The following is an 18173-nucleotide window of genomic DNA, read 5'->3' on the forward strand; positions in this document are numbered from 1 at the left end:
AGAGAGAGAGAGAGAGAGAGAGAGAGAGAGAGAGAGAGCACACTGCGAAGGTGAGTGGGGGGAGAGAGAGCTTCGCGCGCGAAACTTAGTATACGCGGGACAGATTTGTTTGGGCTAGCTTACCGTGTAGAATTGTTTACGCTAGATCGAGTGAATTACTTCGAGAAGCTTTAAAACCGAACTGGGTGCGACTTTCCCGAGACTACGGCTCAACTCAAAGTTTCTTCCTGCGTCATCGCCTTAAGCCTGTCTACCTTGCGACTACGCTACCTCGCCTTCAAAGGAGACGTCCTGGGGCTCGAGCTGATTCCCGAGAGAGAGAGAGAGAGAGAGAGAGAGAGAGAGAGAGAGAGAGAGAGAGAGAGAGAGTGGAATCTACGTTCCGTAAGTGTCAGCTCTCTACTTCTCTTTCTCTCTCACTAGCTCTCTCCCGATCTCTGATCACGCCGTTCGTCTGCGTCTCGCACACCCGCGTGTGTGCTCGTGTAATACATTTTAGAGTCAATACAATATATTTACTTCTTAATTCTGCTTAAGACTTGTGTTCGGCGTCGGTTATTTCCGCAACCCGCTTCCCTCTCCTTATAGACAAAGTTCCCTGCTGCCTCCGCGGGCACGCATATCGCTTCACGATACACGTACATGAAAGATTAAGCTAGTCATCACTCGACCTTGGCCGGTCCACTACGAGCCTCAAAACATCACGAGGGAACGAGACCTTTTCTTGATTATCATGAGGTGATTGTCCCAACGGCAGTTGCACTGCACACAGCTAACATCTGCGCGACTGCTGTCAAAAACTTGTAACGAGTTGAGCACCACAGCCAACTCGTAGCGGTATGAGTACCGCTGCGCCGCGCCGAAACAGCGTAGAGTCGCATGCGCGATAATAAACACGTGCGAATTCGGCAATAGGCGCGAAAGAGATAGAGAGAGCGAGCGCGCGGGCTAATCCTTCAGGTGCGCGCTCAGATAGATCTCGGCCTTCGCTAGGTAAACACGCGACTTCGCTTATAGAATTCCAAAAGCTTCGTGATATCGTTCTGTGTGAGTGAGACGCGGAGTCGAGGTATTCCTGTCCTAGCCTAGCGGTCCAGCGCGGTGACCAAGTCTTGTGGCCTGTCCAGGATCAGGAGCGTGGTCGTCGAAAGAGAGAGAAGGTTTGTGTGGCGCGCAGTGCATGGAAGAGAGTGCCTGTGGGAGTGGATATCACCCATGCGAGGGTGATCCGGCGCGCGCGACATTCACGTCGATACACGCGTGCGAGCGCGAATATTCTAGCGTCGCGGCGAGTAGCAAAGTTGTCGGCGACTCGTGTATTATTGTTTCATTATTGTAACTTCACGTTTATTTCGCGACTGACAAATATAACCTTAGTCTTTTTATTTTACGTGAGTGGTCGTCATTTCTAAACCTCGTTCGCTTATCTCCGATCCCTGTTCCTTCCTGAGAATACCGCCGCCTCCGCGGGCGTTATTTAATAGCACTTATTTAACGCAGTTGAGCAGCCAGGCGGCGCGTAGACCCAGCAAACAGAAGCAGCTGAAACAGCTGTATGCAACGGAGGTGTTTCGCGGGCAGAGAGGAATCCTCCGCCGCATCGAGGGAACGCGGTCCAGTCGTTCTACGAGTTATTCATTGATCGAATTCACACCCCGTTACACTAGTTTTCCTTTTTTTGTCTTAGCTAATTCCATACATAGTTGAATTTCGCTCAACAATTTATCCGTAGCAAGATTAGGATCTTGTATCGTAATAATTTCTTACCAGTTCCTAGTTTCAGAAATGTTTATTAATTTTTTGTAGTTTAAAAAAGTTGTTTTCATGATACGTGCACGAAAAAGGCCACTTTACATGCATGTAAACTGGATGGAAAATTAAGTTTTTTTTTAGCAGCGGGAAAAAATTACTTCCTTGGGAGAAAAGTCTTTTCCTCCCAGTAGTCCCAGGGAGTAGTTTTTTCCTCACTCTGCAGCCTATACGATGGATGTGTCTGTCTATATATTTTCAAAATTTTCAAAATTTTCAATATACTATATTGTTTTACTTTGATAAGTCCTCGAATTTCCTATTCCTTTTATATGCATTATAAGTGGCCTATTCGTGCACTTATCATAAAAAGTACGGTGTGCAACAAGGGGGAGTGGCTTTTTAAGACTCGGGTGATGTTTTGAGCACTTGTGTCCGTCTCGCTAGAAAAAGCCAATCCCCCCCCCCCCGCCCCTAATTGCATAATATACTATTGTTCATAATTCTCCGTTTTCATTTTGTTCACAGCAATAAAAAGAGGGTAATGGTCCGTTATAGAAAGTTTAGGTTTATATGTGGTTGTATTTAGGTTATTGGTTTTTATGAAAATATTATCGATACAGGATCCTTTAGATGTGCCTATGGAAGGCCTAGTTATGCCTACAATACCAGGAATACATCCTTGTTCAAAAAAGTTGCATAGGAATTCTTGACTCAAGTGATCACAGTCGAACAAATCTATGTTAAAATCACCTATTACAAAGTGATTTTTTACATTTTTCTTTTAAATTAAATAGTTATTTAAATCTAGTATGAAAACAGTCTTTGTTAGCCCATGTGACCTATACTAAGCCGAATTTGAAGATTACTATTATTATTTCATGTTATACATGTATTTATTATTTTAATTCTTCCCGCATCGACTACTTCTGTACTTTGTACTAATTGTTATTTACAAAAACAATGACTCCATCATTCCTATTTATTCTACTATTATTGTAGTAACTATTATATTCATAGTTTAGTCCTTTTAACTCGTATATATTTAGGCCAGTCAATAGAGATATTTTGTCTGACAAAAATACATACAGCAATCTGCCTGTGCGATCATTTAAAATACAGTCCGTAGATGTTTGCTGATGTGTTTCCAACTCGCAACTCGCATTGCTAAATTTGTTATTAACAATTTAGTAAAAAAACGCGTTTTTTTTAGTTTTTTGCTTATAAAACGAACACTACTTGATCAATATGAACTGTGTAAAGGGAAAAGTTGTAGAGTATTAAATTACGAAGAGAATGAGATATCGAACAATCCAATCGGTCAATTAGAACCAGAAAAATTCCGGAAAAACCGGGAAATTTGGCATTTTTTTCGAAAATTCAAAATTGGCACCATTCATCATTGGCATCATTGGCACAGAAGTAGACAGTTATCCGAGATGCATAAAAAATCTACATTTTCCAAAAATTGTAGATGAATTCAAGCCTTTTTACTCTCGTAAACGTTGGACATAGAATACTCATTTTTTCAGTTTCCGATTTCTAACTCAAAAACTACGTAGTCAAATACATTGAAATTTCTGTGTTATATAGCTTGACTCATAACCCATCATCGTATTTTTTTCGCGAGGTTATGACGTTTAGTTTCAGAGATATGAATTTAAAAAAAAATCGCCTTTTTCATTTTATCTGCCGAACAAAGCGGTCAATCCCGAGCACCAAACGAGGAAAAGTAGGCAATTTTATTCTCTTTCAAATGCATTATAGCTGAATTGTTTGTAACAATGGAATGATTGAAAAAAAAACGCAAAATAGTGTTTTTTAAAAATCAAAAAACGGCTATAAAAAATATAGTTAAGAAATTAAAAAAAACTGTTTTTCCCGAATTCAGAATCCAAAAATATATATATGCATGTCAAATTTTATTGATATTGACAAAGTAGTGCCAGAAATATTACGGTATACATACACACACATACACACACATCCATATGGACATTTTCCAAAAACACTTGATTTGAACTTCTAACACACTAAAAAGTATTTTCTAGAAGTTTTGAAGCAACTCAAAATTTTACTATTACAAAGCTTCATCTAGGAGGAAGCACTATTTGTTTGTATTGAAATAAATTGTTTATTTTGCATCTAAATGATTATAAAATAGTTGATGATATTGATATTTGAATAAATAAATCGCAAAAAAATAGAAAAAAAAATATCCCTGACCAGAAATTCAATCTGAATTTAAAATTTTACATCAAGTTAAATAAAACATACAATTATTGTAAACAGAGAAAAAACGCGCCTCTTTATTTACCTCATGGGTGGTGTGGAAAAAAAAGATGGATAAATAATTCATTACTAATTTTGTTATTTAGATAAATGTCAAATAAATTGTATTGGGGGTGGGCGAGTATTCTACATGATCACCATGTATAAGCATCTTAAGTTTACTTTTGTAGACTAATAAAGGTAGAAACTAACATTTATTCACTACACCTAGACTAATTTTACTAGACTTATTAAAAAAATAAACTTTTCTTAACACGTGCATGAAAAAGACCCGTTTTCATGCATCTAAAGTAAATGTCAAGCTGTTCATTTTAAGCGTGCAGGAGGGAATGGCTATTTCCTCCCGCTACTCAAAAACACTCAAAATAAATTGAATTTTTGGAAATTTTTGATGAATTTTGAAAATTTTTAAATTGTTTTGAAAATTTTTAAAAATATTTGGAAATTTTTAAAAAGTTTGAAAATTTTGAAAATTTTTGAAAGAGAGTGGTTTACAACTCAAAATGCGCAACTTACCATTCACTCTATATGCATGAAAACGGATCTTTACAGGCACTTGTTAAAAAAAGTATAGTGTGTAACAAGGGGGGAGGGCAATTTCTACCTCGGGTGAGAATTGAGCACTCCTTAAAAATAGCCCCCCCCCCCCCGCCTAGTTGCACAATATACTATTTCACACTTGCTTCCATTAAATACTTGTACAATGACTATATATTTTCAATATACTATATTCTAAGCCATCACTGAACATATGTATATCTATATATATGTATATTTGATATTTTATTCCCTCTACATAACCTTAAATCTTAACAAAATATGAATTGTTTTCACTCTCACTATATTGAACACTTGCACTGTAACTATATATTATTATACTCGTCACTATATATATTTAAATATACTTTTACTAATGTTCATACGAAGTGACCTTATATTACATGCCATACTTGCTTGAACCAACATTTTCAGTCAAACTCACTGTATATATTGAATATACTATATTCTACACTACACCTAGACTAAATTTTTGAAATAACTTTATATTGAATATCATACTTACTTTAACCAACTTTTTTCAGTCAAACTCACTGTATATATTAAATATACTATATTCTACACTTTGTCTAGACTAAATTTTTGAAATAATCTTGTATTACATATCATACTTATTTGAACCAACTTTTTTTACTCAAACTCACTATACATATGGACGGCTATCAGCAGAAGGACCTATCTTGGTTACTGCTTCGAAAACGCTCTATCTCAACCGCTGCTTCGAGGACGCCCTGTCTCAGCAGCTGCGTCAAGAACGCCCTATCTCAATTTGGGCTTCAAGAACGCCCTATCTCGGCGCGAGCTAATTTTTTATACTTTTCTATGACATTGATATGCCATATGCGATTAATGTTTTATAATTTTTTTTTTTGGTAGTCCAACCCACCGTTTAAAAACATACAGGATAACCATAAAAAAAAGAGAGAGAGAGAGAGAGAGAGAGAGAGAGAGAGAGAGAGAGAGAGAGAGAGAGAGAGAGAGATTTTAGATTTATTAGATTTATTTGACGTACAATATGTTGTACGATAAATTGTATACAGCAGCAATAGTAGTACAGCAAAAATGTGTATTGTGATAGTATGATAATGTGAAGATGGGTCAAGCGAGAGTGTGTGAGTGTGTGCGTTTGCGTGAATGTGTACAAGCGTGTGTGTGTGTGCGTTTGAGTGAATGTGTACAAGCGATTCAAGTGTTTGTGTTTTCAAGCTCAAGAAAGTGCTCTTTAGCTAGTCTCTTGAAACATGAGACAGATGTAGTGTTACGAATGTGAGATGGTAGGTTGTTCCATAGGTATGAGGCGCTGATATGAAACGAGTTCCTCAGCATCTCCGTCGTGAATGTCGGAATATCCAGAGGTATCACCTCCCCCCTAACAGGCCGAAGTGTCACGCGGAAGTCAAAGTATGCCAGTACGTATGATGGTACGGCTGTGTTAAACATTTTTCTTAGGAAACAAACAGTGAAATACTTCCTGCGTCCGGCAGTGGTTAGCCACTGCAACTCCCGCCTGTATGGGGAGATGTGCTCATCTCTTCTTACACCATAGATGTACCGAATTCCTGTATTCACGAGCCTCTGAAGTTTTAGGTCGAGTTCCTGTGTCAGGTCACAGTATACGAGGGAACAGTAGTCTATAAGAGGAAACAGGAGGGCCTGCACTAAGTGCTTGCGCAACCTGAGATTGGTGCTTTTCCTGAAAAAGTAAAGCCTGTACATTAGTGTGTGAGCACGCTTACACACTTGTGTAATATGCTCCCTCCACGTAAGCTTAGAGTCGAGCACCAATCCCAGATTACGCACGGAAGATTCAAAGCTGACCTGGGCACCCCCTATGTTAATGAAAGTGTTAGCTGTTGAGGGTAATGCGTTTATGTAGTAGGGAGAGCCCATGACAATTGCTTTAGTTTTAGCAACATTAAGTTTTAGCTTATTCTGTGCAGCCCAACCAGTAATCCTCAGCATTGGCACTCATCTTGTTTGATAGAGAGAGAGAGAGAGAGAGAGAGAGAGAGAGAGAGAGAGAGAGAGAGAGAGAGAGAGAGAGAGAGAGAGGAAGACGGAGAGCGAGAGAGAGAGAGAGAGAGAGGAAGACGGAGAGCGAGAGAGAGAGAGAGAGAGAGAGAGAGAGAGAGAGAGAGAGAAAGATTGACACTTACAGTTCTGTGAGTAAAATCGTGTGCTTAATTGCGGAGTCGGACGATGTCTTTTCTCGGGTCATACGAAGCTCTGGGGTGATCGGACGACATTCCCACGAATTCCGTACGCCTGGGCCGATCGTCTTTTGGTGTGTGTAGTCAAACGGCCGGTCGTAGCTGCGCGGGTGCGACTATGTGTGTTCTTAGGCAGTATCAGACTGACTTCTTGCGGCAACAATGCGCTCTCTCTCTCTCTCTCTCTCTATCTCTCTCTATCTCATATTTACCTTCGAGTCGCTGCTTCTCTTTCCCACTCCCACGATTGGCCATGCGCCGCTGGTAGCTGAAACAGATAGCGGTCAGATATATGTGTGACGAGACACGAGTCTCGCACATGTAAATACGTGTGAAGGCGGCCGCAATAGACGCGGCATGCGCAGCGAGCGCGCGCGTGCAACGAACAAAAGACGAATCCGCACGACGCGGAATGAGCGCGCGCGCGCAACATCCGCAGGGCGAGTCCGCACGAGCACGGAGCGCGGCAGTCGGCGAGCGACCCACGTGACGATTTGGTAGACGAACCGAAACCCGAAACCCCGAATTGACATCGTGAGCACACGAGGCAACCCGGAACATCCGAACAACACCGAGCCTCGTCTACGTGAGCACGCGTGGACGATACCCGGTGCCGCCGTAAAATCCTATCCTACATTCCGACACATTGCTGCCTCCCTCTGCCACTGTGAGCCCACAGGGTTGAGGGAGTAACAATAGTTCGGCCGGCGATTCGCCCGGTTGTGCGCTCACGTCCTGGTGAAACAAAGGTAAATTCCTAACCAACAAAGCCAGCCTTACGCCGACATCTCACGACTCGCTGTATCTCTGTGTGCATACAGGATAAAGAGAAGAACGAGACGAGCGACGAAGCTTTGTGAAGCCGTGCGCTCACGACTCCACAAATCCTAGGGATAACCTCAAAACACCGTGACACTATCCCGGCCATTACTGTGCGCACACAGAGCGGTCACAATCGTTGTCACACGACACATTTGGATCGGCGTAGCCGTGCGCACACGACTCCACCGTACCGAATGAATTCCTATCCTCAAAATCCGCCGCTGACCCGTCATACTGCCACCGAACCGATACACCGCAGCCGCGTACACCGAATTATTCTTGTAACGAAATCGCGTATATATTCTTGTAAATTGTTAACCGCGTTAGTTTAAACAATTCTCCTTGTAAAGGCGAAGTATTTTTAACGAGACGCATAATTGATTTCTGTTTCAGCCGGGATTTAACAACTGATTCCAAATGCTATTGTTTAACTAAGAAATATATTTTGTTATTGCTGAGAATATAAAAACAGACTCTTTTTTGCTCCTTTCCTCTATCCAGATCCTGGAACCGACTGACTATCCGGTCTCTTGGGGAAAGTTAAGCCGTTACATAAGAATTCTATAGTCCGAAAAGGCGTTATGACGCTTATTGCAATTATGTTTCTAATTGTTTAGACACACCGTCATAACTCTCATTTTAATAAAGCTGTGTTAGGTTGCGTGGATCGTAAACATCTCATTTTATTACCTCCAGATTTTGGAAATCGACCTTGTACTATCTTTCCTACTAATTTTTCTTGCTTGCGTGTATATGGCTTTTTCCGATGTTTCTTCTGAATTAGGATAGCGCGCTAATGTATGCCTCGTTTTTGCTTCGGCTTTCATCTGGTCATCTCGTATTGTTTGTATGTGAATTTGAAGTCGCCCGCCTTGCCTCAATCTATTACTGTTATTTTTAAGATGTGGCTGCTGTTCTCTGTTATATTTTATATTTATGATCTGTCGCTGTTAATAGGTGTCGTGATATTTACTAGGTTATTATTCTAATCGCTTATTGACTTGTTTTCTTTATGTCTTATTTTTAAAATATATGCCCATTTTTTTAAACTGTCATTCTTACAGATAGTCGACGCACATGCGTACTTAATACTTCTTCTCTATTCTCGTTTTTATTTTTGTGGAATAACGCTGTAATTAGAAAAGTGTCAAAAGCAGAGGCAAATGACCAAATAAGAGGAAAAAATTTAGGGAAGTGAATGCTACGAAAACAATTATATGAATCGGACGAAATAATATAGAAGATAAATGAAAAAATGAGCTGTAAATTATGTAAAAATTGTAAATAACATACGGTTAAAAATACTTTATACATATATTTTTAAAGTAAATTTATAAATACCTTGAAAAATGAATAAGTTGATCCATCTCTAAGGGCACCGTACGATATTTTTGTTTGTTTTGCTAAGTCTTCAACATCATTTATAGAATCTTCCATTTTGACTGCTGTTAAAAAAGCAGCAAGATTTGCAGTATAACTGGATACCATAATTAAAACAAAAAACCACCACATTCCTGCAACCATTCGTATAGAAGGTGTCCTAGGTTGGAAAAAAAAATATTATCAGAAAAGCTTTTTATATTTCTCACATCTGCCGTGTATCCAACTACTCTATAAAAAGTTAACCCTAAGCACCCGTATTATTAATAACAAATTTTAAACGTGGTGTGACAAGCGCATTTTTTATTTTCGTAAAATTAGACCTTTTAGCCCACGGATACCATTAACATTTTTTTTTAATTATTTTTGTAACACATGCACGATTTCCAAGTTTTTTTAGACCTAAAAAACGGCTCTCAAGTGGCCTCTTTTTTGACCGGCCTGAAAAGAGGGGGCAAAGAAAGCTTTTTTCCCGCTCTTTATAATTCGCGGTCAAAAAAGCCTGTGTCAGTACATGAATAAGACATGTACTAACACATATATAAAGATAGGTGTATGTATTATATATAGAATTAAATATTTTGAAGTACTGTGTCAAAAAAGACATTTTAGTTCCGCTTGTAGACAGAAAAAACGCGGAAATCAATACATTCGTTACAAAAACTATGGTGTATGTAATTTCCCACATTTATACTATTATATTATATTATTATATTATATTTGTACACACGGACTCGTGCATACGGACCGCAGGTGCATCCGATTGTGATATTGTACAACCGCGCGCCGAAAATCGAATAGCCATTGACCTGCGAGTCAGCACTAGCCACGCGCGGTTTATGACAACATCAATATAAGCTTATCCTCGCAGTGGCAGAAGCTGATTAATCGTGAAATGCCGCGTATTTAAAATCACGACAATTGCGTGTATCGACACTGATACTATGTAAGCTGCGGGATCGATCTAAGCATTGCCTTTTGTAGAACATCTTTTCGTGTAGCGTAAGTGCCTGCTTCTCAGGTGTAGCGGCAGTTTAACTGGTGTCCGTATTGGAGCGTGCTAAATCCGTCCAAATACTTTGTGAGCGTGCCAAATCCGTCCCTTGACTAGGAACACTGGAGGCCCTAGGAAGCTGTGCCAGAACCTAACGAGAGATCGTGCCTAAGGTCCGTCGAGTGGAATCTCCGGCGTTAGCAAGATCAGTTAACCAACTTAAATTTTTTACTGCCACGTGAAAGTGTGTAGACTAATACGATCAGCATCTGCCACAAACGGCGTTTGGAATCATCTCGAGTGCGTAGGCTGATCATAATTGTAAGGACTAAATTCCAAATACCTACAGCATAAACCTATCAAATAAGTAACGAAACCAACCTGTTAAGTTTATATAAAAATCTGTATCCGCTACAACTGTGCTCGAGTGCTTGGTCAATAAATAAACATAACATATATTTGCAATTAAAAGTCTTCCCATCTATAATGCAAAGGGATTTTGCATTGATAATATTTTCATAAAAACTGATAACTTAAATACAATTACTTATAAACTCAAACTATCTATAACAGACCATTACCCTATATTTATAGCTCTCAATAAAATGAAAATAGTACATAACAAACCAACAATAGTTTTAAATTAAAAGAAATTAATGAATAGTGCTGAAACAAGAAACTGAAATGAAATTATGACAATGCAGGATCCTAATTTGGCCACAGATAAATTCTTGTATAAGATTAAACAATGTATAAAGTTATCCAAAATGAATCAAAGAAGGCTTCAACAGCTGGGGAAGAAAAATTGGATCACTGATGCGATAATTGAATCGTGCAAAGCCAAAGAATTCTTATACTTTTACAAGGTAAAATGTTGGCAACTATAAGCTATAGCTCCATCCTCACAAATCTGAAGAATTGTCAAATGTTTGTAGCTTACAAAAGTTTCTCCATATATTCTCGTAAATATATACGTTAGTGAATGTAGTAAAATCAGTTTTGGAAAGGTCAAGCGTGAATATTTACTAAAAAAACTTGATTGTTTAATGAGGTCAAGCTGCTACAAGAAGATTCAGCCGATTCCGCAATATTAAAATTCTATTCTTTACAATTAACTTATATTGTAACTTAGATTATAATAAAAAATGTCCTCATTATAAATCGTATCATTTAACAGATTTAGGTAAACCTCAAAACCAATAATTTGAGTGTTTCATCGATGAACCATAAGACGACGGGACGGCAAGTGTGAGTTAAAATAATAATTTCAAAAATAGCATCTTATTTTTCATAACTATTAGTTATGATTGATTCTAGCTTACCTGCTGATCTTTAATGCTTGACCTTTTACAAACTGATTTCACTACATTCTCTAACGTATATATTTATGAGAATATATGGAGAAACTTTTGTAAGTTACAAACATTCGACGATTCTTTTAAGAATTTCGTAAATTTTTAAGAAGAAATAAGAATCATAATACAAAGATACATCAGATTTACGATGGAGCCATAACCTATAGTTGTCAACATTTTACCTTGTGAAACGTTTTTTTTCAAACTGATTTTACACCCGTTTAATAAGTTTAACCAAATTTCTAAAGAAATAGCTTCGACGCAAACGACATGTCGAAAGAATGCTACTGCAACGCGGTTGTTTATCGTGGTTCCAGCGTGATATATATTTGGCAAGGAGCAACAGCGTGGTATGGGCTTCCATCAGGTGTCATGGGTATGCGAAGCTTGAGACTGCTCAGGCTTTTAGCGCTGCTGATCTCCATCGATTTTCTGACAAGCCGCCCGGCAGCTGCTGCAGCTCTTGCTCGAGCACGGAGACACGGACTTCTTCAGCTTAGTTTTAAGCGCAAAGTGACGCCTACTAAACGTCGAAGCGGCTCTGCGATCGTCGTTGCTACGCTTTCTAGCCGTCGCAAATACTGCTGTACCGATGATATGTGCAGAGGCCTGATCGAGTTAGCGTCGCAGCTACTTATGTCGAGGTTGAAAGAGCTGTAACAGAGAAAGGTAGATCTTGTTGTTCATTTTTGGCTTATTCTGGAGGAACAAACGTGTGAGATCTCGAAGGAAGAGTATATATTTACCGCTTAGGAAGGCTCCGGTACGAGTCGAACAACCAGCATCAGCCGTAGAGGTTGTCTTTGCAATCGATGGGGTCATTGTCAAGCTTTAGCGGTCAGAACGCAAAAAGTTGAAGACGAGCCTGTACAAAAGGGTCGCACACTATTGGTCTCGTTCTTGATATCGCAGTCCAGTATGTCAATGTGATTTTTCAATATGTCTAGTCCATCTTTTTCGCGCCCTAGTGATTCTTCTCGTCTCCGAACTCGGTGAGATCGTTGTCACAGTCGCATCCCGCTTTGAACTTGTTTCTAAGCTGCGGAAGATCAAGAGGAAAACATTGTAGTCCTTCGCTCATTTCGAGAAAACAATAGCATACTATGAGCTTGTAAAAGAACAGAACAATCGTGATCTTACTTATTGAAGAGCTGTTTCCTCTGCCTTTGTGTATCGCGTTCTCATGTCTCAGTCAGCATATCCTGAAGCGATTGACCAGTGTCCAATTTTCAGTCCATCGATGTGAGGCAAAGGTTCCAAAACGTTCCCAGTTAATATATGTAGAGCACGCTGCTGTGTTTACTCTGTACCAAACATTCACACGTCGTGTATGATATACTTACGCAAGAGCTTGCATCGCGTCCTGGCTAGCGCTCTCGGCGCTTATTAGACACATTATGATTCTTGTCGAGTGGTACACTATCGTAAGCACGAGGGCTCTTCAGCAAACGTATAACCATGCACACAGAATGATTTAAGAGCGTTTGATTATATAGCGAGTCTTCATACTTTGCTAAAGCTTTTGATACAGTTGACAATAAGTTGTTATTAGATAAACTGTATTGTATCGGTATTAGAGGACAGGCGTTGGATCTTTTTCGAAGCTATTTGAACAATAGATATCAAACTGTTAAAATGAACGGTGTGGAAAGTGATAGTTTACAAATAAGTATAAGTGTTCTACAGGGTACGATACTGGGCCCACTCCTATTTATTTTATATATAAATGGTGTTCTAAAGGAGATTCCACTAGAATCAATTCTATCGTACGCAGATGATACTGCAATAATAGAAACAGGCAATACGTGGATAGAGGCGCAAAAAATATGAATAATTTTCTTACTGTGATATACAAATGGTTGGCGGTAAATCAGTTATCTCTAAACGTGGATAAAACAGTTTGTATGGAATTTGGAAGCTATTGCGATAGTGTACCAAAGCATATTGATGTAAAAATTCAGTATAGAAAGATAGCTAGAGTTGAGAATTACAAATACTTGGGAAGTGTCATTGACTTTAATCTAAAATGGGATGAACACATCCAATATATTATAAAAAAAAAACAAAGTATCTAGTCTATATTTTTCATAAACTATCACATACTATGTCAACAGAAACACTAAGAATGATATACTATGCATTCTTCCATAGCATAATCAGCTATGCAATAGTAGCCTGGGGTGGTGCCTACAGAAATAACCGCGATACAGAGGAAAATTCTTAAGATAATGAATAAAAATAATTTCTGTATACAAGATAGTCCATTAAACCTAGAGCAACATTTTAATTTTGAATCCCTTAAAATCCATTATAATGATCTCAAAACTCAATTCCAAATGTCTACAAGTGTTACTAGGAAAAAAAACTTAATTGTACCAAAGAGCAAAAGTAAGTGATAAAAACAGTTATAATAATGCTATTATAACTTATAATTCACTACCAAATACGCTTAAGGAATTAGATATAAGCAAAACTGCGGCAAAAAGTAAAATTAAGATTTGGATTAAAACCAAAACTTAGTTTTCCAAATAGTTATGAATTTGTTAAATTTGTCAAATTTTAAGAACAGAAAATGTAAATAGTGTTGTTGAATGGGTCTGATAATGTAATTCTCTTTAGTTTTTAAGTACTAGTTTTATGTTTTTTGTTACATACCAAGCTTGTACACGGGTAACTTAGTTTACCTCTACAAGGCTTGCTAGTATGCGTACTGTTAATGTATACTATGTAAGCTATTATCTTGGTTTAATAAATAAAAAAAAAATAAAATAATAAATACCCCTAATAGACCGGAAAACTGCACTAGGCTGGACAATCTCCAACAAAGTAAGTGATACTAGGACATCAGCAGTAAAAGCGGATAAACTAGCGTCCGAATTGAGCGGACCCAACACCTCCGCAGATTTTTTTAAAAGTCCATACACAGCATCGAACGTCCGAGTAAGCAACAAGAGCGGACAAACTACCGTCCGCACAAGGGAGTGTCCGCTCAGGTCACTTAACCCAACTCAATTTATGCTAGTTTCCTAATAAATAAATAATTGTTTGTAAAAGTGGCGCAGCCCGTCCTCACAAAGTAGGGTCTTTACATGTGCACAAAGGACTAAGCAAGCTTTCTGACCTCGTGTAGATAATGCAGTACTCGTCTGCGACTCGGGTTATTCGCCTTGACTCGTACTGCAATCTTCACACTCGGTTCAATCTCTACAAAAAAAGCCTACCTATTTGACACCGTTATACAAAAACTATAAGAAATTTTTACGACTTTAATAACAAAAATATTCTAGCAGTTTAGTTTGATCCAATTTTTAATTATATTTATTCCTATGTGTTTTCATTTATGCAGCACCTTTAGATTGTTTGGCAGCGTAGCGTTATACAAATTTATAGTTATATATAAATATATATTCTCGCAAGCCGTGCATTTTCACACCCAAGGCTGATGCAGTTCAATATTTATTGAGGATAAAAAAACTTTTTACGTTTTTATAAAAAATACATAAAATACCTTTTTCCTATTTACAGGTGAGAAAAGCCGTACAGAGCACAAAGGTATAAGTAAATATTCCACATAATTTTTGAGAATCAAGGTCTATGTGTGCAGAACATTGAAAACTTGGTCCCAAAGGATTTAGCAGGTATTAATTTATGTTATGCTTTCAACTATAATTATAGACATTAATGTTGATTTTCTAAAATGTGTTTTTTTCTAATTGCAGCTTACTGACCGTAGGATTCCAAGTGAACAGGTAGTTCATTTGTGCTCAGATTGAAGGAGGATACCTTGTACATCTGTAGTTTTCGTATGAATAAAGGGATTTTAATTTAAATGTTCAGAAAATGGCTTATACACAATAAGGTGGCATAATAAGCGATAAAAGAAGAACAAAAATGTGGCTGTCTCGGGGACAGCCGATAGATGTAAATGCTAAAATAAGTGTGTTGTAGACTTCGTTTTTTTCTGCTTCATCCTAGAGAAAACTTTGTAATAGTAAAATTTTGAGTTTTGTTAAAACTTCTAGAAAGTACTTTTTGGTGTGTTAGAAGTTCAAATCAAGTGTTTTTAGAAAATGTCCGTATGGATGTGTGTATGTGTGTGTGAGTGTGTGTGTGTGTGTGTTTTATGTGGTGTAGGCAGAGCAAGCTCTGCACAAGTGATCCTCCGACACCAGATCCCCACAGGTACTATCGTTAAACAATATTACTGTGGGGCCCGTTAACTATCCTTTTTTGGCTTGTCCTTTCAAGTTTGACGTTTCCATCCATCCCCCATCCACCAAGGTGATTAAAGGTTCAGGGTCAAACTCGTCTTCTTCATTCTGCATCGTCCTGTCGTCTTCTTCATTTTGCATCGTCCAGCCGGCTGCTTCCTGCAGCATCGTCCATTCGTCTACATCGAGCAGCATCGTCCGGTCGTCTACTTTGAGTAGCATCGACCGGCCATCCTTTGGACAGACTCAATCCCGACACTTACGTTCCTCTGCATCAAGTGAGGGAGTCTGGGCTCAACTCAGATACCTACGTTCCTCAGCATCGGTCTGAGGAGCACTTAGAGGTACTCAACCCTACATCCTTCGTTCCTCCGCATCGGGCAAGGAAGTGAGAGATCAACTCTGTGACTTAGGTTCCTCAGCATCATACCGAGTGGCCTTCCTCTAGCGACAGTTTTACTCAGCTGTTTCGCCTTGTCCTTCCCTTCTATTCTCTTCGTCATTTCTAACCTTCTTGAGAATGGTTCTTACGTTGTTTACTGCGCACCAGCTATCCTTCGACGCTAGCATAGCTGTCATCATTGACTCAGAGGTGACACTAGTCTGACGGTAACGCTCGAGTCCTTCTCGTACCATTACGTATCGCGAACAGTTACAGAAGATATGTTCTGCATCTTCGTTTGCTTCCAAACATACTGGGCAATTTAGATTATTCTCTATCTTAAAGCGGTGTAGGTAGGCTCGAAAGCACCTATGTCCACTCAAAAACTGAGTAAAGTAGTAATTCACTTTCCCGTGTCGTCTATTGGTTCAGCCAACAATACGTGGTATGAGGCGGTGCATCCATCGTCCCTTTTCACTGGAGTCCCATCGTCTTTGCCACTCAGCTAGGGTTTGTTTCTTTGCGGATTTCCAAACTTCCTTTTGAGTATTGTTACCACGCTGACTTTCTTCATATATATTCTTTTTTATAACATGTGCATAAAAAAGACCATTTTCGGTGCGTATGAAGTGGACCGAAAATAGGGCTTTCCGAGCGTCAGACAAAATGTAGAGCAAGAGTCCCTGGTCATAATACATGTATAAATTAATCCATTTTCGCTCCCTATAAGGTAGAACGAGCCTACAATAATATGAGAATCGGAAATCAAGAGATTTCCCCTAGGGGGCAAAAACGACCATTTTCAATTAATTTATTTTTTTTATCTCTTTACTTAAGCTTTAAATTGTTAAAAATTTGTGAACCAATTTCCAAAATTTTTCAAAATTTTCTTAATTTTCAAAATTTTGATTTATGTATATATATATATATATATATATATCTATACACGCAAACCGTAGTGGACGACTTGAAAAACTTTATTTTCGATCTATTTCACAGGCGACAAAAATGGTCTTTCTTATACACTTGTTATAAAAAGCACGGTGAATAACGAGGGGCGATTGTGCTTTTCCAGACTCGGATGATGTTTAAGCACTCGAGTCTCCACCACTCGTGCTCCAACATCATCCTCGCTTGGAAAAGCCCATTTTCGCCCCTTATTCTACTATGTACTTTCGTTGTGTTGCTAGAAAGTGAATAGGCGGCATACTTGAAATAACGCACACTGCATCTTCTGATACTGTTCGGTAGGCAGAAGCGACGCGCAATGCACTTCTCCTATAAACTATTGACAGCTTTTGTGCGTAGGACATCACTAATATAGCGTCCGCCCATATTGGGGCATCGTATAACGGTAAGTAGTCGGACATCATCCTTCTTATATATAAGGGCACATCCTGCTTCCGGAGTGCCTCGTGTATTTCACTCCATCTGGCCGAATTGAATGCATTTTTGACATCCAATGTAACTATGGCGCAATACTTTTTCTATCCTCCCTTCCGTATTTGCCCCTCTATCGCTGTGTGTGCAGTGCAAATCACTAGACTAACGTCCAGGGTTGAACGCTTCTCTCTGAAGCCATATTAGTGTTCCGCTAATCTACCTTTTCCTTCTATAAAATTATCCATCCTGACGCAGATAATGCGTTCCAGAATCTTCCCTGGGGTATCCAGCATGCAGAGTGGTCTGTATGGTGAGGACCCCTTAGGTGGTTTCTTTCCTCTTAGCAGAAGCACTAGTCGCTGTTTTTTCCAGTTTGTGGGATATGTTCCCTCTTCTAGACATGTATTCTACAAGTCTACAAAAACCTCTGGATGAGCATGAATGGCATACTTCAACTCAATATTTGGAATGCCATCCGGCCTTGTTGTTTCCTACCCTTCTGCAGGCGGCTAACAATCCCTCAATCGTGATTGGTGGGATAGTCTCTTCATTTAAACCTCTTTTTATGAGGCTTGGTTCTTCCAGTTGCCTGGGAAACAGCGTGGTCACTAACCGGTGTGATAGCTCCGGGCATTTTGTAGGGAGCACGTAGCTTCCTTTATTACTATTTTATATGGTCAACCCCAAGGGCCTTGTTCCACCTCATCCTGTAATTCCTCAAGGCACCGTCGTTTGTTTTCGCGGATTTTCTTTTTAAGACTCCTTTTAGCGTCCTTTATTTCTTGTCCGCGGGCATCTACTATTTCTTGGCCTATACCAGTTTTATAGTATTTCTTC

At 39.1% G+C, this 18173-nt stretch overlaps 2 protein-coding genes across 7 annotated transcripts in view; one reads left to right on the forward strand and one right to left on the reverse strand.

The window, feature by feature from the left end:
* LOC100115618 (Kruppel-like protein 1) overlaps positions 1-18173 on the forward strand; it is a 343702-nt gene that overhangs the window by 177226 nt on the left and 148303 nt on the right. For 2 of the 5 annotated variants that reach the window (XM_031926016.1, XM_031926017.1), the window contains exons 2-3: positions 14886-14998; positions 15080-15297. The exons of 1 other annotated variant lie outside the window; for it this stretch is intronic. In XM_031926016.1, coding sequence (XP_031781876.1) covers positions 15252-15297 — 46 coding nt within the window. In that variant the 5' untranslated portion in view covers positions 14886-14998; positions 15080-15251. The remainder of the gene's footprint in view (positions 1-14885; positions 14999-15079; positions 15298-18173) is intronic. 2 more of the 5 variants (XR_004227066.2, XR_004227065.2) reach the window with 2 other exon arrangements.
* Positions 1-18173, reverse strand: part of LOC103317005 (glutamate receptor ionotropic, kainate 2) — a 661640-nt gene that overhangs the window by 96253 nt on the left and 547214 nt on the right. For both annotated transcript variants that reach the window (XM_031926014.2, XM_031926013.2), the window contains one exon: positions 8973-9171. In XM_031926014.2, the coding sequence (XP_031781874.1) occupies positions 8973-9171 (199 nt within the window). The remainder of the gene's footprint in view (positions 1-8972; positions 9172-18173) is intronic.

Source organism: Nasonia vitripennis (assembly GCF_009193385.2).
Source record: "Nasonia vitripennis strain AsymCx chromosome 3 unlocalized genomic scaffold, Nvit_psr_1.1 chr3_random0007, whole genome shotgun sequence".
NCBI lineage: Eukaryota > Metazoa > Arthropoda > Insecta > Hymenoptera > Pteromalidae > Nasonia > Nasonia vitripennis.